The sequence below is a fragment of the Bufo bufo genome, chromosome 3, assembly GCF_905171765.1.
Source record: "Bufo bufo chromosome 3, aBufBuf1.1, whole genome shotgun sequence".
Classification (NCBI taxonomy): Eukaryota; Metazoa; Chordata; class Amphibia; order Anura; family Bufonidae; genus Bufo; species Bufo bufo.
The window spans coordinates 704,910,419-704,931,052 of record NC_053391.1 but is presented as its reverse complement, the minus strand read 5'-3'; the positions used below and the strand labels follow the sequence as shown (position 1 = coordinate 704,931,052).

Genomic DNA, 20,634 nt, shown 5'->3' with positions numbered 1-20,634 from the left:
TAGATTTTACTATGGTGAGGTTTAATCCTTGTAGATCTCATTAGTGCAGGGATCTCTAATATAGATATTACTATGGTGAGGTTTAGTCCTTGTAGATCTCATTAGTGCAGGGATCTCTACTATAGATACTACTATGGTGAGGTTTAGTCCTTGTTGATCTCATTAGTGCAGGGATCTCTACTATAGATACTACTATGGTGAGGTTTAGTCCTTGTAGATCTCATTAGTGCAGGAATCTCTACTGTGGATATTACTATGGTGAGGTTTAATCCTTGTAGATCTCATTAGTGCAGGGATCTCTACTATATATATTACTATGGTGAGGTTTAATCCTTGTAGATCTCATTAGTGCAGGGATCTCTACTATAGATATTACTATGGTGAGGTTTAGTCCTTGTAGATCTCATTAGTGCAGGAATCTCTACTGTGGATATTACTATGGTGAGGTTTAATCCTTGTAGATCTCATTAGTGCAGGGATCTCTACTATATATATTACTATGGTGAGGTTTAATCCTTGTAGATCTCATTAGTGCAGGGATCTCTACTATAGATATTACTATGGTGAGGTTTAATCCTTGTAGATCTCATTAGTGCAGGGATCTCTACTATGTATATTACTATGGTGAGGTTTAATCCTTGTAGATCTAATTAGTGCAGGGATCTCTACTATAGATATTACTATGGTGAGGTTTAATCCTTGTAGATCTCATTAGTGCAGGGATCTCTACTGTGGATATTACTATGGTGAGGTTTAATCCTTGTAGATGGATATTAGTGCAGGGATCTCTACTATAGATATTACTATGATGAGGTTTATTCCTTGTAGATCTCATTAGTGCAGGGATCTCTACTATAGATATTACTATGGTGAGGTTTAATCCTTGTAGATCTAATTAGTGCAGGGATCTCTACTATAGATATTACTATGGTGAGGTTTAATCCTTGTAGATCTCATTAGTGCAGGGATCTCTACTATAGATTTTACTATGGTGAGGTTTAATCCTTGTAGATCTCATTAGTGCAGGGATCTCTAATATAGATATTACTATGGTGAGGTTTAGTCCTTGTAGATCTCATTAGTGCAGGGATCTCTACTATAGATACTACTATGGTGAGGTTTAGTCCTTGTTGATCTCATTAGTGCAGGGATCTCTACTATAGATACTACTATGGTGAGGTTTAGTCCTTGTAGATCTCATTAGTGCAGGAATCTCTACTGTGGATATTACTATGGTGAGGTTTAATCCTTGTAGATCTCATTAGTGCAGGGATCTCTACTATATATATTACTATGGTGAGGTTTAATCCTTGTAGATCTCATTAGTGCAGGGATCTCTACTATAGATATTACTATGGTGAGGTTTAGTCCTTGTAGATCTCATTAGTGCAGGAATCTCTACTGTGGATATTACTATGGTGAGGTTTAATCCTTGTAGATCTCATTAGTGCAGGGATCTCTACTATATATATTACTATGGTGAGGTTTAATCCTTGTAGATCTCATTAGTGCAGGGATCTCTACTATAGATATTACTATGGTGAGGTTTAATCCTTGTAGATCTCATTAGTGCAGGGATCTCTACTATGTATATTACTATGGTGAGGTTTAATCCTTGTAGATCTAATTAGTGCAGGGATCTCTACTATAGATATTACTATGGTGAGGTTTAATCCTTGTAGATCTCATTAGTGCAGGGATCTCTACTGTGGATATTACTATGGTGAGGTTTAATCCTTGTAGATCTCATTAGTGCAGGGATCTCTACTGTGGATATTACTATGGTGAGATTTAATCCTTGTAGATCTCATTAGTGCAGGGATCTCTACTATATATATTACTATGGTGAGGTTTAATCCTTGTAGATCTCATTAGTGCAGGGATCTCTACTATAGATATTACTATGGTGAGGTTTAATCCTTGTAGATCTCATTAGTGCAGGGATCTCTACTGTGGATATTACTATGGTGAGGTTTATTCCTTGTAGATCTCATTAGTGCAGGGATCTCTACTATAGATATTACTATGGTGAGGTTTATTCCTTGTAGATCTCATTAGTGCAGGGATCTCTACTATAGATATTACTATGGTGAGGTTTAATCCTTGTAGATCTCATTAGTGCAGGGATCTCTACTATGTATATTACTATGGTGAGGTTTAATCCTTGTAGATCTCATTAGTGCAGGGATCTCTACTATAGATATTACTATGGTGAGGTTTAATCCTTGTAGATCTCATTAGTGCAGGGATCTCTACTGTGGATATTACTATGGTGAGGTTTAATCCTTGTAGATCTCATTAGTGCAGGGATCTCTACTATAGATATTACTATGGTGAGGTTTAATCCGTGTAGATCTCATTAGTGCAGGGATCTCTACTATAGATATTACTATGGTGAGGTTTAATCCTTGTAGATCTCATTAGTGCAGGGATCTCTACTATAGATATTACTATGGTGAGGTTTAATCCTTGTAGATCTCATTAGTGCAGGGATCTCTACTATAGATATTACTATGGTGAGGTTTAATCCTTGTAGATCTCATTAGTGCAGGGATCTCTACTGTGGATATTACTATGGTGAGGTTTAATCCTTGTAGATCTCATTAGTGCAGGGATCTCTACTGTGGATATTACTATGGTGAGGTTTAATCCTTGTAGATCTCATTAGTGCAGGGATCTCTACTATGTATATTACTATGGTGAGGTTTAATCCTTGTAGATCTCATTAGTGCAGGGATCTCTACTATAGATATTACTATGGTGAGGTTTAATCCTTGTAGATCTCATTAGTGCAGGGATCTCTACTGTGGATATTACTATGGTGAGGTTTAATCCTTGTAGATCTCATTAGTGCAGGGATCACTACTGTGGATATTACTATGGTGAGGTTTAATCCTTGTAGATCTCATTAGTGCAGGGATCTCTACTATAGCTATTACTATGGTGAGGTTTAATCCTTGTAGATCTCATTAGTGCAGGGATCTCTACTGTGGATATTACTATGGTGAGGTTTAATCCTTGTAGATCTCATTAGTGCAGGGATCACTACTGTGGATATTACTATGGTGAGGTTTATTCCTTGTAGATCTCATTAGTGCAGGGATCTCTACTGTGGATATTACTATGGTGAGGTTTAATCCTTGTAAATCTCATTAGTGCAGGGATCACTACTGTGGATATTACTATGGTGAGGTTTAATCCTTGTAGATCTCATTAGTGCAGGGATCTCTACTATAGATATTACTATGGTGAGGTTTAATCCTTGTAGATCTCATTAGTGCAGGGATCTCTACTATAGATATTACTATGGTGAGGTTTAATCCTTGTAGATCTCATTAGTGCAGGGATCTCTACTGTGGATATTACTATGGTGAGGTTTAATCCTTGTAGATCTCATTAGTGCAGGGATCTCTACTGTGGATATTACTATGGTGAGATTTAATCCTTGTAGATCTCATTAGTGCAGGGATCTCTACTGTGGATATTACTATGGTGAGGTTTATTCCTTGTAGATCTCATTAGTGCAGGGATCTCTACTATAGATATTACTATGGTGAGGTTTATTCCTTGTAGATCTCATTAGTGCAGGGATCTCTACTATAGATATTACTATGGTGAGGTTTAATCCTTGTAGATCTCATTAGTGCAGGGATCTCTACTATGTATATTACTATGGTGAGGTTTAATCCTTGTAGATCTCATTAGTGCAGGGATCTCTACTATAGATATTACTATGGTGAGGTTTAATCCTTGTAGATCTCATTAGTGCAGGGATCTCTACTGTGGATATTACTATGGTGAGGTTTAATCCTTGTAGATCTCATTAGTGCAGGGATCTCTACTATAGATATTACTATGGTGAGGTTTAATCCGTGTAGATCTCATTAGTGCAGGGATCTCTACTATAGATATTACTATGGTGAGGTTTAATCCTTGTAGATCTCATTAGTGCAGGGATCTCTACTATAGATATTACTATGGTGAGGTTTAATCCTTGTAGATCTCATTAGTGCAGGGATCTCTACTATAGATATTACTATGGTGAGGTTTAATCCTTGTAGATCTCATTAGTGCAGGGATCTCTACTGTGGATATTACTATGGTGAGGTTTAATCCTTGTAGATCTCATTAGTGCAGGGATCTCTACTGTGGATATTACTATGGTGAGGTTTAATCCTTGTAGATCTCATTAGTGCAGGGATCTCTACTATAGATATTACTATGGTGAGGTTTAATCCTTGTAGATCTCATTAGTGCAGGGATCTCTACTATAGATATTACTATGGTGAGGTTTAATCCTTGTAGATCTCATTAGTGCAGGGATCTCTACTGTGGATATTACTATGGTGAGGTTTAATCCTTGTAGATCTCATTAGTGCAGGGATCTCTACTATAGATATTACTATGGTGAGGTTTAATCCTTGTAGATCTCATTAGTGCAGGGATCTCTACTGTGGATATTACTATGGTGAGGTTTAATCCTTGTAGATCTCATTAGTGCAGGGATCTCTACTATAGATATTACTATGGTGAGGTTTAATCCTTGTAGATCTCATTAGTGCAGGGATCTCTACTGTGGATATTACTATGGTGAGGTTTAATCCTTGTAGATCTCATTAGTGCAGGGATCACTACTGTGGATATTACTATGGTGAGGTTTAATCCTTGTAGATCTCATTAGTGCAGGGATCTCTACTATAGATATTACTATGGTGAGGTTTAATCCTTGTAGATCTCATTAGTGCAGGGATCTCTACTGTGGATATTACTATGGTGAGGTTTAATTCTTGTAGATCTCATTAGTGCAGGGATCTCTACTATAGATATTACTATGGTGAGGTTTCATCCTTGTAGATCTCATTAGTGCAGGGATCTCTACTGTGGATATTACTATGGTGAGGTTTAATCCTTGTGGATCTCATTAGTGCAGGGATCTCTACTGTGGATATTACTATGGTGAGGTTTAATCCTTGTAGATCTCATTAGTGCAGGGATCTCTACTATAGATATTACTATGGTGAGGTTTAATCCTTGTAGATCTCATTAGTGCAGGGATCTCTACTGTGGATATTACTATGGTGAGGTTTAATCCTTGTAGATCTCATTAGTGCAGGGATCTCTACTATAGATATTACTATGATGAGGTTTATTCCTTGTAGATCTCATTAGTGCAGGGATCTCTACTATAGATATTACTATGGTGAGGTTTAATCCTTGTAGATCTCATTAGTGCAGGGATCTCTACTATAGATACTACTATGGTGAGGTTTAATCCTTGTAGATCTCATTAGTGCAGGGATCTCTACTATAGATATTACAATGATGAGTTTTATTCCTTGTAGATCTCATTAGTGCAGGGATCTCTACTGTGGATATTACTATGGTGAGGTTTAATCCTTGTAGATCTCATTAGTGCAGGGATCTCTACTATGGATATTACTATGGTGAGGTTTAATCCTTGTAGATCTCATTAGTGCAGGGATCTCTACTATAGATATTACTATGGTGAGGTTTAATCCTTGTAGATCTCATTAGTGCAGGGATCTCTACTATAGATATTACTATGGTGAGGTTTAATCCTTGTAGATCTCATTAGTGCAGGGATCTCTACTATGTATATTACTATGGTGAGGTTTAATCCTTGTAGATCTCATTAGTGCAGGGATCTCTACTATGGATATTACTATGGTGAGGTTTAATCCTTGTAGATCTCATTAGTGCAGGGATCTCTACTGTGGATATTACTATGGTGAGGTTTAATCCTTGTAGATCTCATTAGTGCAGGGATCTCTACTATATATATTACTATGGTGAGGTTTAATCCTTGTAGATCTCATTAGTGCAGGGATCTCTACTATAGATATTACTATGGTGAGGTTTAATCCTTGTAGATCTCATTAGTGCAGGGATCTCTACTGTGGATATTACTATGGTGAGGTTTAATCCTTGTAGATCTCATTAGTGCAGGGATCTCTACTATGGATATTACTATGGTGAGGTTTAATCCTTGTAGATCTCATTAGTGCAGGGATCTCTACTATAGATATTACTAAGGTGAGGTTTAATCCTTGTAGATCTCATTAGTGCAGGGATCTCTACTGTGGATATTACTATGGTGAGGTTTAATCCTTATAGATCTCATTAGTGCTGGGATCTCTACTGTGGATATTACTATGGTGAGGTTTAATCCTTGTAGATCTCATTAGTGCAGGGATCTCTACTATAGATATTACTATGGTGAGGTTTAGTCCTTGTAGATCTCATTAGTGCAGGGATCTCTACTGTAGATATTACTATGGTGAGGTTTAATCCTTGTAGATCTCATTAGTGCAGGGATCTCTACTGTGGATATTACTATGGTGAGGTTTAATCCTTGTAGATCTCATTAGTGCAGGGATCTCTACTATAGATATTACTATGGTGAGGTTTAATCCTTGTAGATCTCATTAGTGCAGGGATCTCTACTGTGGATATTACTATGGTGAGGTTTAATCCTTGTAGATCTCATTAGTGCAGGGATCTCTACTATAGATATTACTATGATGAGGTTTATTCCTTGTAGATCTCATTAGTGCAGGGATCTCTACTGTGGATATTACTATGGTGAGGTTTAATCCTTGTAGATCTCATTAGTGCAGGGATCTCTACTATAGATATTACTATGATGAGGTTTATTCCTTGTAGATCTCATTAGTGCAGGGATCTCTACTATGTATATTACTATGATGAGGTTTAATCCTTGTAGATCTCATTAGTGCAGGGATCTCTACTATAGATATTACTATGGTGAGGTTTAATCCTTGTAGATCTCATTAGTGCAGGGATCACTACTATAGATACTACTATGGTGAGGTTTAATCCTTGTAGATCTCATTAGTGCAGGGATCTCTACTATAGATATTACTATGGTGAGGTTTAATCCTTGTAGATCTCATTAGTGCAGGGATCTCTACTATGGATATTACTATGGTGAGGTTTAATCCTTGTAGATCTCATTAGTGCAGTGATCTCTACTGTGTATATTACTATGGTGAGGTTTAATCCTTGTAGATCTCATTAGTGCTGGGATCTCTACTGTGGATATTACTATGGTGAGGTTTAATCCTTGTAGATCTCATTAGTGCAGGGATCTCTAATGTGGATATTACTATGGTGAGGTTTAATCCTTGTAGATCTCATTAGTGCAGGGATCTCTACTGTGGATATTACTATGGTGAGGTTTAATCCTTGTAGATCTCATTAGTGCAGGGATCTCTACTATAGATATTACTATGATGAGGTTTATTCCTTGTAGATCTCATTAGTGCAGGGATCTCTACTATAGATATTACTATGGTGAGGTTTAATCCTTGTAGATCTCATTAGTGCAGGGATCTCTACTATAGATATTACTATGGTGAGGTTTAATCCTTGTAGATCTCATTAGTGCAGGGATCTCTACTATAGATATTACTAAGGTGAGGTTTAATCCTTGTAGATCTCATTAGTGCAGGGATCTCTACTGTGGATATTACTATGGTGAGGTTTAATCCTTGTAGATCTCATTAGTGCAGGGATCTCTACTGTGGATATTACTATGGTGAGGTTTAATCCTTGTAGATCTCATTAGTGCAGGGATCTCTACTATAGATATTACTATGGTGAGGTTTAATCCTTGTAGATCTCATTAGTGCAGGGATCTCTACTGTGGATATTACTATGGTGAGGTTTAATCCTTGTGGATCTCATTAGTGCAGGGATCTCTACTGTGGATATTACTATGGTGAGGTTTATTCCTTGTAGATCTCATTAGTGCAGGGATCTCTACTGTGGATATTACTATGGTGAGGTTTAATCCTTGTAAATCTCATTAGTGCAGGGATCACTACTGTGGATATTACTATGGTGAGGTTTAATCCTTGTAGATCTCATTAGTGCAGGGATCTCTACTATAGATATTACTATGGTGAGGTTTAATCCTTGTAGATCTCATTAGTGCAGGGATCTCTACTATAGATATTACTATGGTGAGGTTTAATCCTTGTAGATCTCATTAGTGCAGGGATCTCTACTATAGATATTACTATGGTGAGGTTTAATCCTTGTAGATCTCATTAGTGCAGGGATCTCTACTGTGGATATTACTATGGTGAGGTTTGATCCTTGTAGATCTCATTAGTGCAGGGATCTCTACTGTGGATACTACTATGGTGAGGTTTAATCCTTGTAGATCTCATTAGTGCAGGGATCTCTACTGTGGATATTACTATGGTGAGGTTTAATCCTTGTAGATCTCATTAGTGCAGGGATCTCTACTATAGATATTACTATGGTGAGGTTTAATCCTTGTAGATCTCATTAGTGCAGGGATCTCTACAATGATACTACTATGGTTAGGTTTAATCCTTGTAGATCTCATTAGTGCAGGGATCTCTACTGTGGATATTACTATGGTGAGGTTTAATCCTTGTAGATCTCATTAGTGCAGGGATCTCTACAATGATACTACTATGGTTAGGTTTAATCCTTGTAGATCTCATTAGTGCAGGGATCTCTACTGTGGATATTACTATGGTGAGGTTTAATCCTTGTAGATCTCATTAGTGCAGGGATCTCTACTATAGATATTACTATGGTGAGGTTTAATCCTTGTAGATCTCATTAGTGCAGGGATCTCTACTGTGGATATTACTATGGTGAGGTTTAATCCTTGTAGATCTCATTAGTGCAGAGATCTCTACTATAGATATTACTATGGTGAGGTTTGATCCTTGTAGATCTCATTAGTGCAGGGATCTCTACTATAGATATTACTATGGTGAGGTTTAATCCTTGTAGATCTCATTAGTGCAGGGATCTCTACTGTGGATATTACTATGGTGAGGTTTAATCCTTGTAGATCTCATTAGTGCAGGGATCACTACTGTGGATATTACTATGGTGAGGTTTAATCCTTGTAGATCTCATTAGTGCAGGGATCTCTACTATGGATATTACTATGGTGAGGTTTGATCCTTGTAGATCTCTACTATAGATATTACTATGGTGAGGTTTAATCCTTGTAGATCTCATTAGTGCAGGAATCTCTACTGTGGATATTACTATGGTGAGTTTTAATCCTTGTAGATCTCATTAGTGCAGGGATCTCTACTGTGGATATTACTATGGTGAGGTTTAATCCTTGTAGATCTCATTAGTGCAGGGATCTCTACTATAGATATTACTATGGTGAGGTTTAATCCTTGTAGATCTCATTAGTGCAGGGATCTCTACTATAGATATTACTATGGTGAGGTTTAATCCTTGTAGATCTCATTAGTGCAGGGATCTCTACTATAGATATTACTATGGTGAGGTTTAGTCCTTGTAGATCTCATTAGTGCAGGGATCTCTACTAGGGATATTACTATGGTGAGGTTTATTCCTTGTAGATCTCATTAGTGCAGGGATCTCTACTAGGGATAATACTATGGTGAGGTTTATTCCTTGTAGATCTCTACTGTGGATATTCCTAGGGTCAGGTTAGGGTCAAGGTTGGTACCTGTATTTGGGCTGATGGTGAATGCTCCATTTTCATTCCCACTCAGGATACTGTAGCTGATCCTTCCAGAGGAGCCCCCATTGTGTGTGGCTTTCACAGATCCAACCACGGAACCTAAAACAGATGAGTGTAAGCTTTCAGTAATACAGGAGAGTCAAGGAGAAGCGGACTATAAGTAACCGCAACCTAAGGACCAACACCGGGAATATCTGCAACTAAAGGAGGCCTCTGAGCTGTGCTGCTTTATTGGAGCATCATGCAGCTACTTAAATGGGGCCTCTACCTCCACAGCTACTTAAAGGGGATCTCTAGCTGCATAACAGGTCATTATCTACACAACTGGATAAAGGGGGACACTGCCTGTGCAACTATACATTAATGTCCTTCAACCCTTTACTCCACCCTTCCCATTGCTCCACTCTGCCTAATACTGTACTCTGCCTATTACTGTACTCTGCCTAATACTGTACTCTGGTCATTATTTTACCCAATACTCTGTTCTACCTATTAATTTACTCTGCCCAATACTCCTCTCAGCCCATTACTATAATCTGCTCATTATTTTTCTCTACCAATTACTATCCTTCACTCATTGCTATACTCAGCCTATTACTCTATTCTACCCATTACTCTATTCATTACTTTACCTATTGCTGGACTTCACCCATTACTCTACTCTTCGCATTGATGTACTTTACCCATTACATTACTCTGGCTATTTTTGTACTCTTCCTATTACTTTGCCATTTACCACTTTTATACTTTACTGATCGCCACACTCTACCCATCGCCGCACTCTACCCATCGCCGCACTCTGCCCATCGCCACACTCTGCCCATCGCCACACTCTGCCCATCGCCACACTCTGCCCATCGCCACACTCTGCCCATCGCCACACTCTGCCCATCGCCACACTCTGCCCATCGCCACACTCTACCCATCGCCACACTCTACCCATCGCCACACTCTACCCATCGCCGCACTCTACCCATCGCCGCACTCTACCCATCGCCACACTCTACCCATCGCCACACTCTACCCATCGCCACACTCTACCCATCGCCACACTCTACCCATCGCCACACTCTACCCATCGCCACACTCTACCCATCGCCACACTCTACCCATCGCCACACTCTACCCATCGCCACACTCTACCCATCGCCACACTCTACCAATCGCCACACTCTACCCATCGCCACACTCTACCCATCGCTACACTCTACCCATCGCCACACTCTACCCATCGCCACACTCTACCCATCGCCACACTCTTGTTGAGCACTGACCTGTAGTAAATAGGCACACTCATACCGTTACCACAGTGAATATTCACTTACCATGCTGACTATTCTCAGATATGCTGAACTCATTGGCATCCCTTGGAAATTTCGGACCCCGTGCCGCCTCCTCACGGACATATATAATAAGAACAGCAGTGGTGGACAGTGGTGGCTCACCCAGATCTGACGCCTGTACAAAAACAGTGCGTTCCCGTGGGCTCATGCTATCTAGAGGTTCTAGAAGTCGTACTTCACCAGTATAAGGGTCTACAGAAAAACGTCCTGTTCCAGAAGATGGTGCCAGCCTGTATAAGATGGAAGCATTGGCACCAGCATCCTTGTCTTCTGCTCTCATTGCAGCCAAAGTCCTCTTTACAGGGGTATTACGAGACAGATTCAGGTGAAATGGGCTACGTAGAAATGTTGGAGGATTGTCATTAACATCCTTTACTATAACTGTCACACTAGCTTCTGAACTGCGTGGTCCAGATGGATCAGAATCCATCACCCATGCCAAGAAGGTATATGCAGCCCGCCGCTCACGATCAAGCTGAATGGCTGTTGTGATATGCCCAGTAAGAGAGTCAATATGGAAAGCTCCCTGAGTCCCATTAGAGAGATGGAATGTAGTTCGGCCGTTGGGACCATAATCAGGATCAAGGGCGTTCAGTTTCAGAACTAAACTTCCAACTGCGGCATCTTCAGGAAGTTCTGCATTAAAAGATGATGTGGAAAAGGTGGGGGTGTTGTCATTCAGATCTAGCACGGACACAGAGATAGTGCTGGAGGCAGTCAGGGAGGGATCCCCGGAGTCATGGACTATCACAGTCAGCTGGTACTCTGACACCGACTCTCGGTCTAGTGCTCGAGATGTGGAGAGGGCTCCTGTAGTAGGATCTAATGAGAAGTCTTGTGATGGATCACCATCTGCAATGAAAGTTCATATATGTGACTTTACCTCTTCCAGTAATATCATGGGAGTCAATGATAAAGATAGCGTCAGAGACCTAAGATAATATAAGTCATGTACAGCCTTCATTATATAAATCAACAAAATGTCTAATTATGGTCATTCCTACAGTATGTTAAGTATACGCAGTAGAAGTGAAGGATGGGCGAAGGTCTCAGGGACACTCACCTTTCAGATGATACTGTAGCTGCCCATTGCTTCCCATGTCTGGGTCCCAGGCTTTGAGGACACATAGTGTCATTGGCTCCTGATTCTCAGGAACTTCAAGGAAAATTCCATCACTCTCAAATACCGGAGCATTGTCATTCTCATCCCTAACAGTGACATATATCCGGACCTCAGACACCTTTGGTGGGGAACCTCCGTCCCGTGCGTAAGCTGCAATAAATGATGGGATATAAGGTCAATGCATCTGTTATCTCTAGAGATGTTCTGGTTGTTGGCTGTGGTGTAATAGTATATGTACCTGTCAGCTTGTACTTGTCTTTTTTCTCTCGGTCAAGTGGCATTTTGGTGGTAAGGATTCCGCTTTGAGGATCAAGTGAAAATTCATCCCCAGTAACTCCTCCATAGGTGACTTGTCCTCCAGGGCCTACGATCATTAAAGTACATTAAAGGTTGACATTGAGATCCCAGTTACCTCCATTTCACCTCTTAGCTTCCTCTACTCACCCAGATCTCTGTCCACCGCTTGGAGTCTTAGGACAGTTGTGCCGGCTGCCTGATTTTCCTTGATGTTGCCTTCATACTGTGTTTTCTCAAAGGTGGGAATATCATCATTTACATCAAGAACTGAAACGGTAAGAGTCTGTGTGCTGGATAAGCGTGGAGAACCATAATCCATCACTACCAGAGTTAGGTTATATCCAGCTGTTTCTTCACGGTCTAATGCTCTCACCACAGACAAAGAACCTGTTAGGGCAGATAAAGCAGTAAGCACCAGGAATGTGTTACTATAACCACCATCATTGCCATCAGCTTCACCCCTTCAAAATTCTAGTAGAACACTACAACTCTGTACAGATGACACCAACACTACAACGGAAATCACAAACACTACTAAACCTGACCCAGTACAACCATCAGTCTGACCTACCCAATCCTATCTTATGGAATGCCAACACTGCTACAACCATCCACATCACAGAGATCACACATTGCTACAACTATCTATATCACAGAGATCACACACTGCTACAACCATCTATATCACAGGGATCACACACTGCTACAACCATCTATATCACAGAGATCACACACTACTACAACCATCTATATCACAGAGATCACACACTGCTACAACCATCTATATCACAGAGATCACACACTGCTACAACCATCTATATCACAGAGATCACACACTGCTACAACTATCTATATCACAGAGATCACACACTGCTACAACCATCTATATCACAGAGATCACACACTACTACAACCATCTATATCACAGAGATCACACACTGCTACAACCATCTATATCACAGGGATCACACACTGCTACAACCATCTATATCACAGAGATCACACACTACTACAACCATCTATATCACAGACATCACACACTGCTACAACCATCTATATCACAGGGATCACACACTGCTACAACCATCTATATCACAGAGATCACACACTGCTACAACTATCTATATCACAGAGATCACACACTGCTACAACCATCTATATCACAGAGATCACACACTACTACAACCATCTATATCACAGAGATCACACACTGCTACAACCATCTATATCACAGAGATCACACACTGCTACAACCATCTATATCACAGAGATCACACATTGCTACAACCATCTATATCACAGAGATCACACACTGCTACAACCATCTATATCACAGAGATCACACACTGCTACAACCATCTATATCACAGAGATCACACACTGCTACAACCATCTATATCACAGAGATCACACACTGCTACAACCATCTATATCACAGAGATCACACACTGCTACAACCATCTATATCACAGGGATCACACACTGCTACAACCATCTATATCACAGAGATCACACACTGCTACAACCATCTATATCACAGGGATCAGACACTGCTACAACCATCTATATCACAGGGATCACACACTACTACAACCCTCTATATCACAGAGATCACACACTGCTACAGCCATCTATATCACAGAGATCACACACTGCTACAACCATCTATATCACAGAGATCACACACTGCTACAACCATCTATATCACAGGGATCACACACTACTACAACCATCCACATCACAGAGATCACACACTGCTACAAGCATCTATATCACAGAGATCACACACTGCTACAACCATCTATATCACAGAGATCACACACTACTACAACCATCTATATCACAGAGATCACACACTGCTACAACCATCTATATCACAGAGATCACACACTACTACAACCATCTATATCACAGAGATCACACACTGCTACAACCATCCACATCACAGAGATCACACACTGCTACAACCATCTATATCACAGAGATCACACACTGCTACAACCATCTATATCACAGAGATCACACTGCTACAACCATCCACATCACAGAGATCACACACTGCTACAACCATCTATATCACAGAGATCACACACTGCTACAACCATCTATATCACAGAGATCACACACTGCTACAACCATCTATATCACAGAGATCACACACTGCTACAACCATCTATATCACAGGGATCACACACTACTACAACCATCCACATCACAGAGATCACACACTGCTACAAGCATCTATATCACAGAGATCACACACTGCTACAACCATCCACATCACAGAGATCACACACTGCTACAACCATCTATATCACAGAGATCACACACTGCTACAACCATCTATATCACAGAGATCACACTGCTACAACCATCCACATCACAGAGATCACACACTGCTACAACCATCTATATCACAGAGATCACACACTGCTACAACCATCTATATCACAGAGATCACACATTGCTACAACCATCCACATCACAGAGATCACACACTGCTACAACCATCTATATCACAGAGATCACACACTACTACAACCATCTATATCACAGAGATCACACACTGCTACAACCATCTATATCACAGGGATCACACACTGCTACAACCATCCACATCACAGAGATCACACACTGCTACAACCATCCACATCACAGAGATCACACACTACTACAACCATCTATATCACAGAGATCACACACTGCTACAACCATCCACATCACAGAGATCACACACTGCTACAACTATCTATATCACAGAGATCACACACTGCTACAACCATCTATATCACAGGGATCACACATTGCTACAACCATCCACATCACAGAGATCACACACTACTACAACCATCTATATCACAGAGATCACACACTGCTACAACCATCTATATCACAAGGATCACACACTGCTACAACCATCCACATCACAGAGATCACACACTACTACAACCATCTATATCACAGAGATCACACACTACTACAACCATCTATATCACAGAGATCACACACTGCTACAACCATCTATATCACAGAGATCACACACTGCTACAACCATCTATATCACAGAGATCACACACTGCTACAATCATCTATATCACAGGGATCACACATTGCTACAACCATCCACATCACAGAGATCACACACTGCTACAACCATCCACATCACAGAGATCACACACTGCTACAACCATCTATATCACAAGGATCACACACTGCTACAACCATCCACATCACAGAGATCACACACTACTACAACCATCTATATCACAGAGATCACACACTACTACAACCATCTATATCACAGAGATCACACACTACTACAACCATCTATATCACAGAGATCACACACTGCTACAACCATCTAAATCACAGGGATCACACACTGCTACAACCATCTATATCACAGAGATCACACACTGCTACAACCATCTATATCACAGAGATCACACACTGCTACAACCATCTATATCACAGAGATCACACACTACTACAACCATCTATATCACAGAGATCACACACTGCTACAACCATCTATATCACAGAGATCACACACTGCTACAACCATCTATATCACAGAGATCACACACTGCTACAACCATCCACATCACAGAGATCACACACTGCTACAACCATCCACATCACAGAGATCACACACTGCTACAACCATCCACATCACAGAGATCACACACTACTACAACCATCTATATCACAGAGATCACACACTGCTACAACCATCCACATCACAGAGATCACACACTGCTACAACCATCTATATCACAGAGATCACACACTGCTACAACCATCCACATCACAGAGATCACACACTGCTACAACCATCTATATCACAGAGATCACACACTGCTACAACTATCTATATCACAGAGATCACACACTGCTACAACCATCTATATCACAGGGATCACACATTGCTACAACCATCTATATCACAGGGATCACACACTGCTACAACCATCCACATCACAGAGATCACACACTACTACAACCATCTATATCACAGAGATCACACACTGCTACAACCATCTATATCACAGAGATCACACACTGCTACAACCATCTATATCACAGAGATCACACACTGCTACAACCATCCACATCACAGAGATCACACACTGCTACAACCATCTATATCACATGGATCACACACTGCTACAACCATCTATATCACAGAGATCACACACTGCTACAACCATCTATATCACAGGGATCACACACTGCTACAACCATCTATATCACAGAGATCACACACTGCTACAACCATCCACATCACAGAGATCATACACTACTACAACCATCTATATCACAGAGATCACACACTGCTACAACCATCTATATCACAGAGATCACACACTGCTACAACCATCTATATCACAGGGATCACACACTGCTACAACCATCTATATCACAGAGATCACACACTGCTACAACCATCTATATCACAGAGATCACACACTGCTACAACCATCTATATCACAGAGATCACACACTGCTACAACCATCTATATCACAGAGATCACACACTGCTACAACCATCTATATCACAGAGATCACACACTACTACAACCATCTATATCACAGAGATCACACACTGCTATAACCATCCACATCACAGAGATCACACACTGCTACAACCATCTATATCACAGAGATCACACACTGCTACAACCATCTATATCACAGAGATCACACACTACTACAACCATCTATATCACAGAGATCACACACTGCTACAACCATCTATATCACAGGGATCACACACTGCTACAACCATCTATATCACAGAGATCACACACTGCTACAACTATCTATATCACAGAGATCACACACTGCTACAACCATCTATATCACAAGGATCACACACTGCTACAACCATCTATATCACAGAGATCACACACTGCTACAACCCTCCACATCACAGAGATCGCACACTGCTACAACCATCTATATCACAGAGATCACACACTGCTACAACCATCTATATCACAGGGATCACACACTGCTACAACCATCCACATCACAGAGATCACACACTGCTACAACCATCCACATCACAGAGATCACACACTACTACAACCATCTATATCACAGAGATCACACACTGCTACAACCATCCACATCACAGAGATCACACACTGCTACAACCATCTATATCACAGGGATCACACATTGCTACAACCATCCACATCACAGAGATCACACACTACTACAACCATCTATATCACAGAGATCACACACTGCTACAACCATCTATATCACAAGGATCACACACTGCTACAACCATCCACATCACAGAGATCACACACTACTACAACCATCTATATCACAGAGATCACACACTACTACAACCATCTATATCACAGAGATCACACACTGCTACAACCATCTATATCACAGAGATCACACACTGCTACAACCATCTATATCACAGAGATCACACACTGCTACAATCATCTATATCACAGGGATCACACACTGCTACAACCATCTATATCACAGAGATCACACACTGCTACAACCATCCACATCACAGAGATCACACACTGCTACAACCATCCACATCACAGAGATCACACACTGCTACAACCATCTATATCACAAGGATCACACACTGCTACAACCATCCACATCACAGAGATCACACACTACTACAACCATCTATATCACAGAGATCACACACTACTACAACCATCTATATCACAGAGATCACACACTGCTACAACCATCTATATCACAGAGATCACACACTGCTACAACCATCTATATCACAGAGATCACACACTGCTACAACCATCTATATCACAGAGATCACACACTGCTACAACCATCTATATCACAGGGATCACACATTGCTACAACCATCTATATCACAGGGATCACACACTGCTACAACCATCCACATCACAGAGATCACACACTACTACAACCATCTATATCACAGAGATCACACACTGCTACAACCATCTATATCACAGAGATCACACACTGCTACAACCATCTATATCACAGAGATCACACACTGCTACAACCATCCACATCACAGAGATCACACACTGCTACAACCATCTATATCACATGGATCACACACTGCTACAACCATCTATATCACAGAGATCACACACTGCTACAACCATCTATATCACAGGGATCACACACTGCTACAACCATCTATATCACAGAGATCACACACTGCTACAACCATCCACATCACAGAGATCACACACTACTACAACCATCTATATCACAGAGATCACACACTGCTACAACCATCTATATCACAGAGATCACACACTGCTACAACCATCTATATCACAGGGATCACACACTGCTACAACCATCTATATCACAGAGATCACACACTGCTACAACCATCCACATCACAGAGATCACACACTGCTACAACCATCTATATCACAGGGATCACACACTGCTACAACCATCTACATCACAGGGATCACACACTGCTACAACCATCTGCATCACAGAGATCACACACTGCTACAACCATCCACATCACAGAGATCACACACTGCTACAACCATCTATATCACAGGGATCACACACTGCTACAACCATCCACATCACAGGGATCACACACTGCTACAACCATCTATATCACAGAGATCACACACTGCTACAACCATCCACATCACAGAGATCACACACTGCTACAACCATCCACATCACAGAGATCACACACTACTACAACCATCTATATCACAGAGATCACACACTGCTACAACTATCTATATCACAGAGATCACACACTGCTACAACCATCTATATCACAGGGATCACACATTGCTACAACCATCTATATCACAGGGATCACACACTGCTACAACCATCCACATCACAGAGATCACACACTACTACAACCATCTATATCACAGAGATCACACACTGCTACAACCATCTATATCACAGAGATCACACACTGCTACAACCATCTATATCACAGAGATCACACACTGCTACAACCATCCACATCACAGAGATCACACACTGCTACAACCATCTATATCACAAGGATCACACACTGCTACAACCATCCACATCACAGAGATCACACACTACTACAACCATCTATATCACAGAGATCACACACTGCTACAACCATCTATATCACAGAGATCACACACTGCTACAACCATCTATATCACAGGGATCACACACTGCTACAACCATCTATATCACAGAGATCACACACTGCTACAACCATCTATATCACAGGGATCACACACTGCTACAACCATCCACATCACAGAGATCACACACTGCTACAACCATCTATATCACAGGGATCACACACTGCTACAACCATCCGCATCACAGAGATCACACACTGCTACAACCATCTATATCACAGGGATCACACACTGCTACAACCATCCACATCACAGAGATCACACACTGCTACAACCATCTATATCACAGGGATCACACACTGCTACAACCATCCACATCACAGGGATCACACACTGCTACAACCATCTATATCACAGAGATCACACACTGCTACAACCATCCACATCACAGAGATCACACACTGCTACAACCATCCACATCACAGAGATCACACACTACTACAACCATCTATATCACAGAGATCACACACTGCTACAACCATCTATATCACAGAGATCACACACTGCTACAACTATCTATATCACAGAGATCACACACTGCTACAACCATCTATATCACAGGGATCACACACTGCTACAACCATCCACATCACAGAGATCACACACTACTACAACCATCCACATCACAGAGATCACACACTACTACAACCATCCACATCACAGAGATCACACACTGCTACAACCCTCTATATCACAGAGATCGCACACTGCTACAACCCTCTATATCACAGAGATCACACACTGCTACAACCCTCTATATCACAGAGATCGCACACTGCTACAACCATCCACATCACAGAGATCACACACTGCTACAACCATCTATATCACAGAGATCACACACTGCTACAACCATCCACATCACAGAGATCACACACTGCTACAACCATCCACATCACAGAGATCACACACTGCTACAACCATCTATATCACAGGGATCGCACACTGCTACAACCATCTATATCACAGAGATCACACACTGCTACAACCATCTAAATCACAGGGATCACACACTGCTACAACCATCTATATCACAGAGATCACACACTGCTACAACCATCTATATCACAAGGATCACACACTGCTACAACCATCTATATCACAGGGATCGCACACTGCTACAACCATCTATATCACAGGGATCGCACACTGCTACAACCATCTATATCACAG

At 40.9% G+C, this 20,634-nt stretch overlaps 1 protein-coding gene across 1 annotated transcript in view; it reads right to left on the bottom strand.

The window, feature by feature from the left end:
* Positions 1-20,634, bottom strand: part of DCHS1 (dachsous cadherin-related 1) — a 123,612-nt gene that overhangs the window by 37,256 nt on the left and 65,722 nt on the right. Inside the window, exons 11-15 of the mRNA XM_040426699.1 lie at positions 12,446-12,685; positions 12,240-12,365; positions 11,942-12,151; positions 10,861-11,730; positions 9,521-9,634 (exon numbers count right to left, since the gene is read on the bottom strand). Coding sequence (XP_040282633.1) covers positions 9,521-9,634; positions 10,861-11,730; positions 11,942-12,151; positions 12,240-12,365; positions 12,446-12,685 — 1,560 coding nt within the window. The remainder of the gene's footprint in view (positions 1-9,520; positions 9,635-10,860; positions 11,731-11,941; positions 12,152-12,239; positions 12,366-12,445; positions 12,686-20,634) is intronic.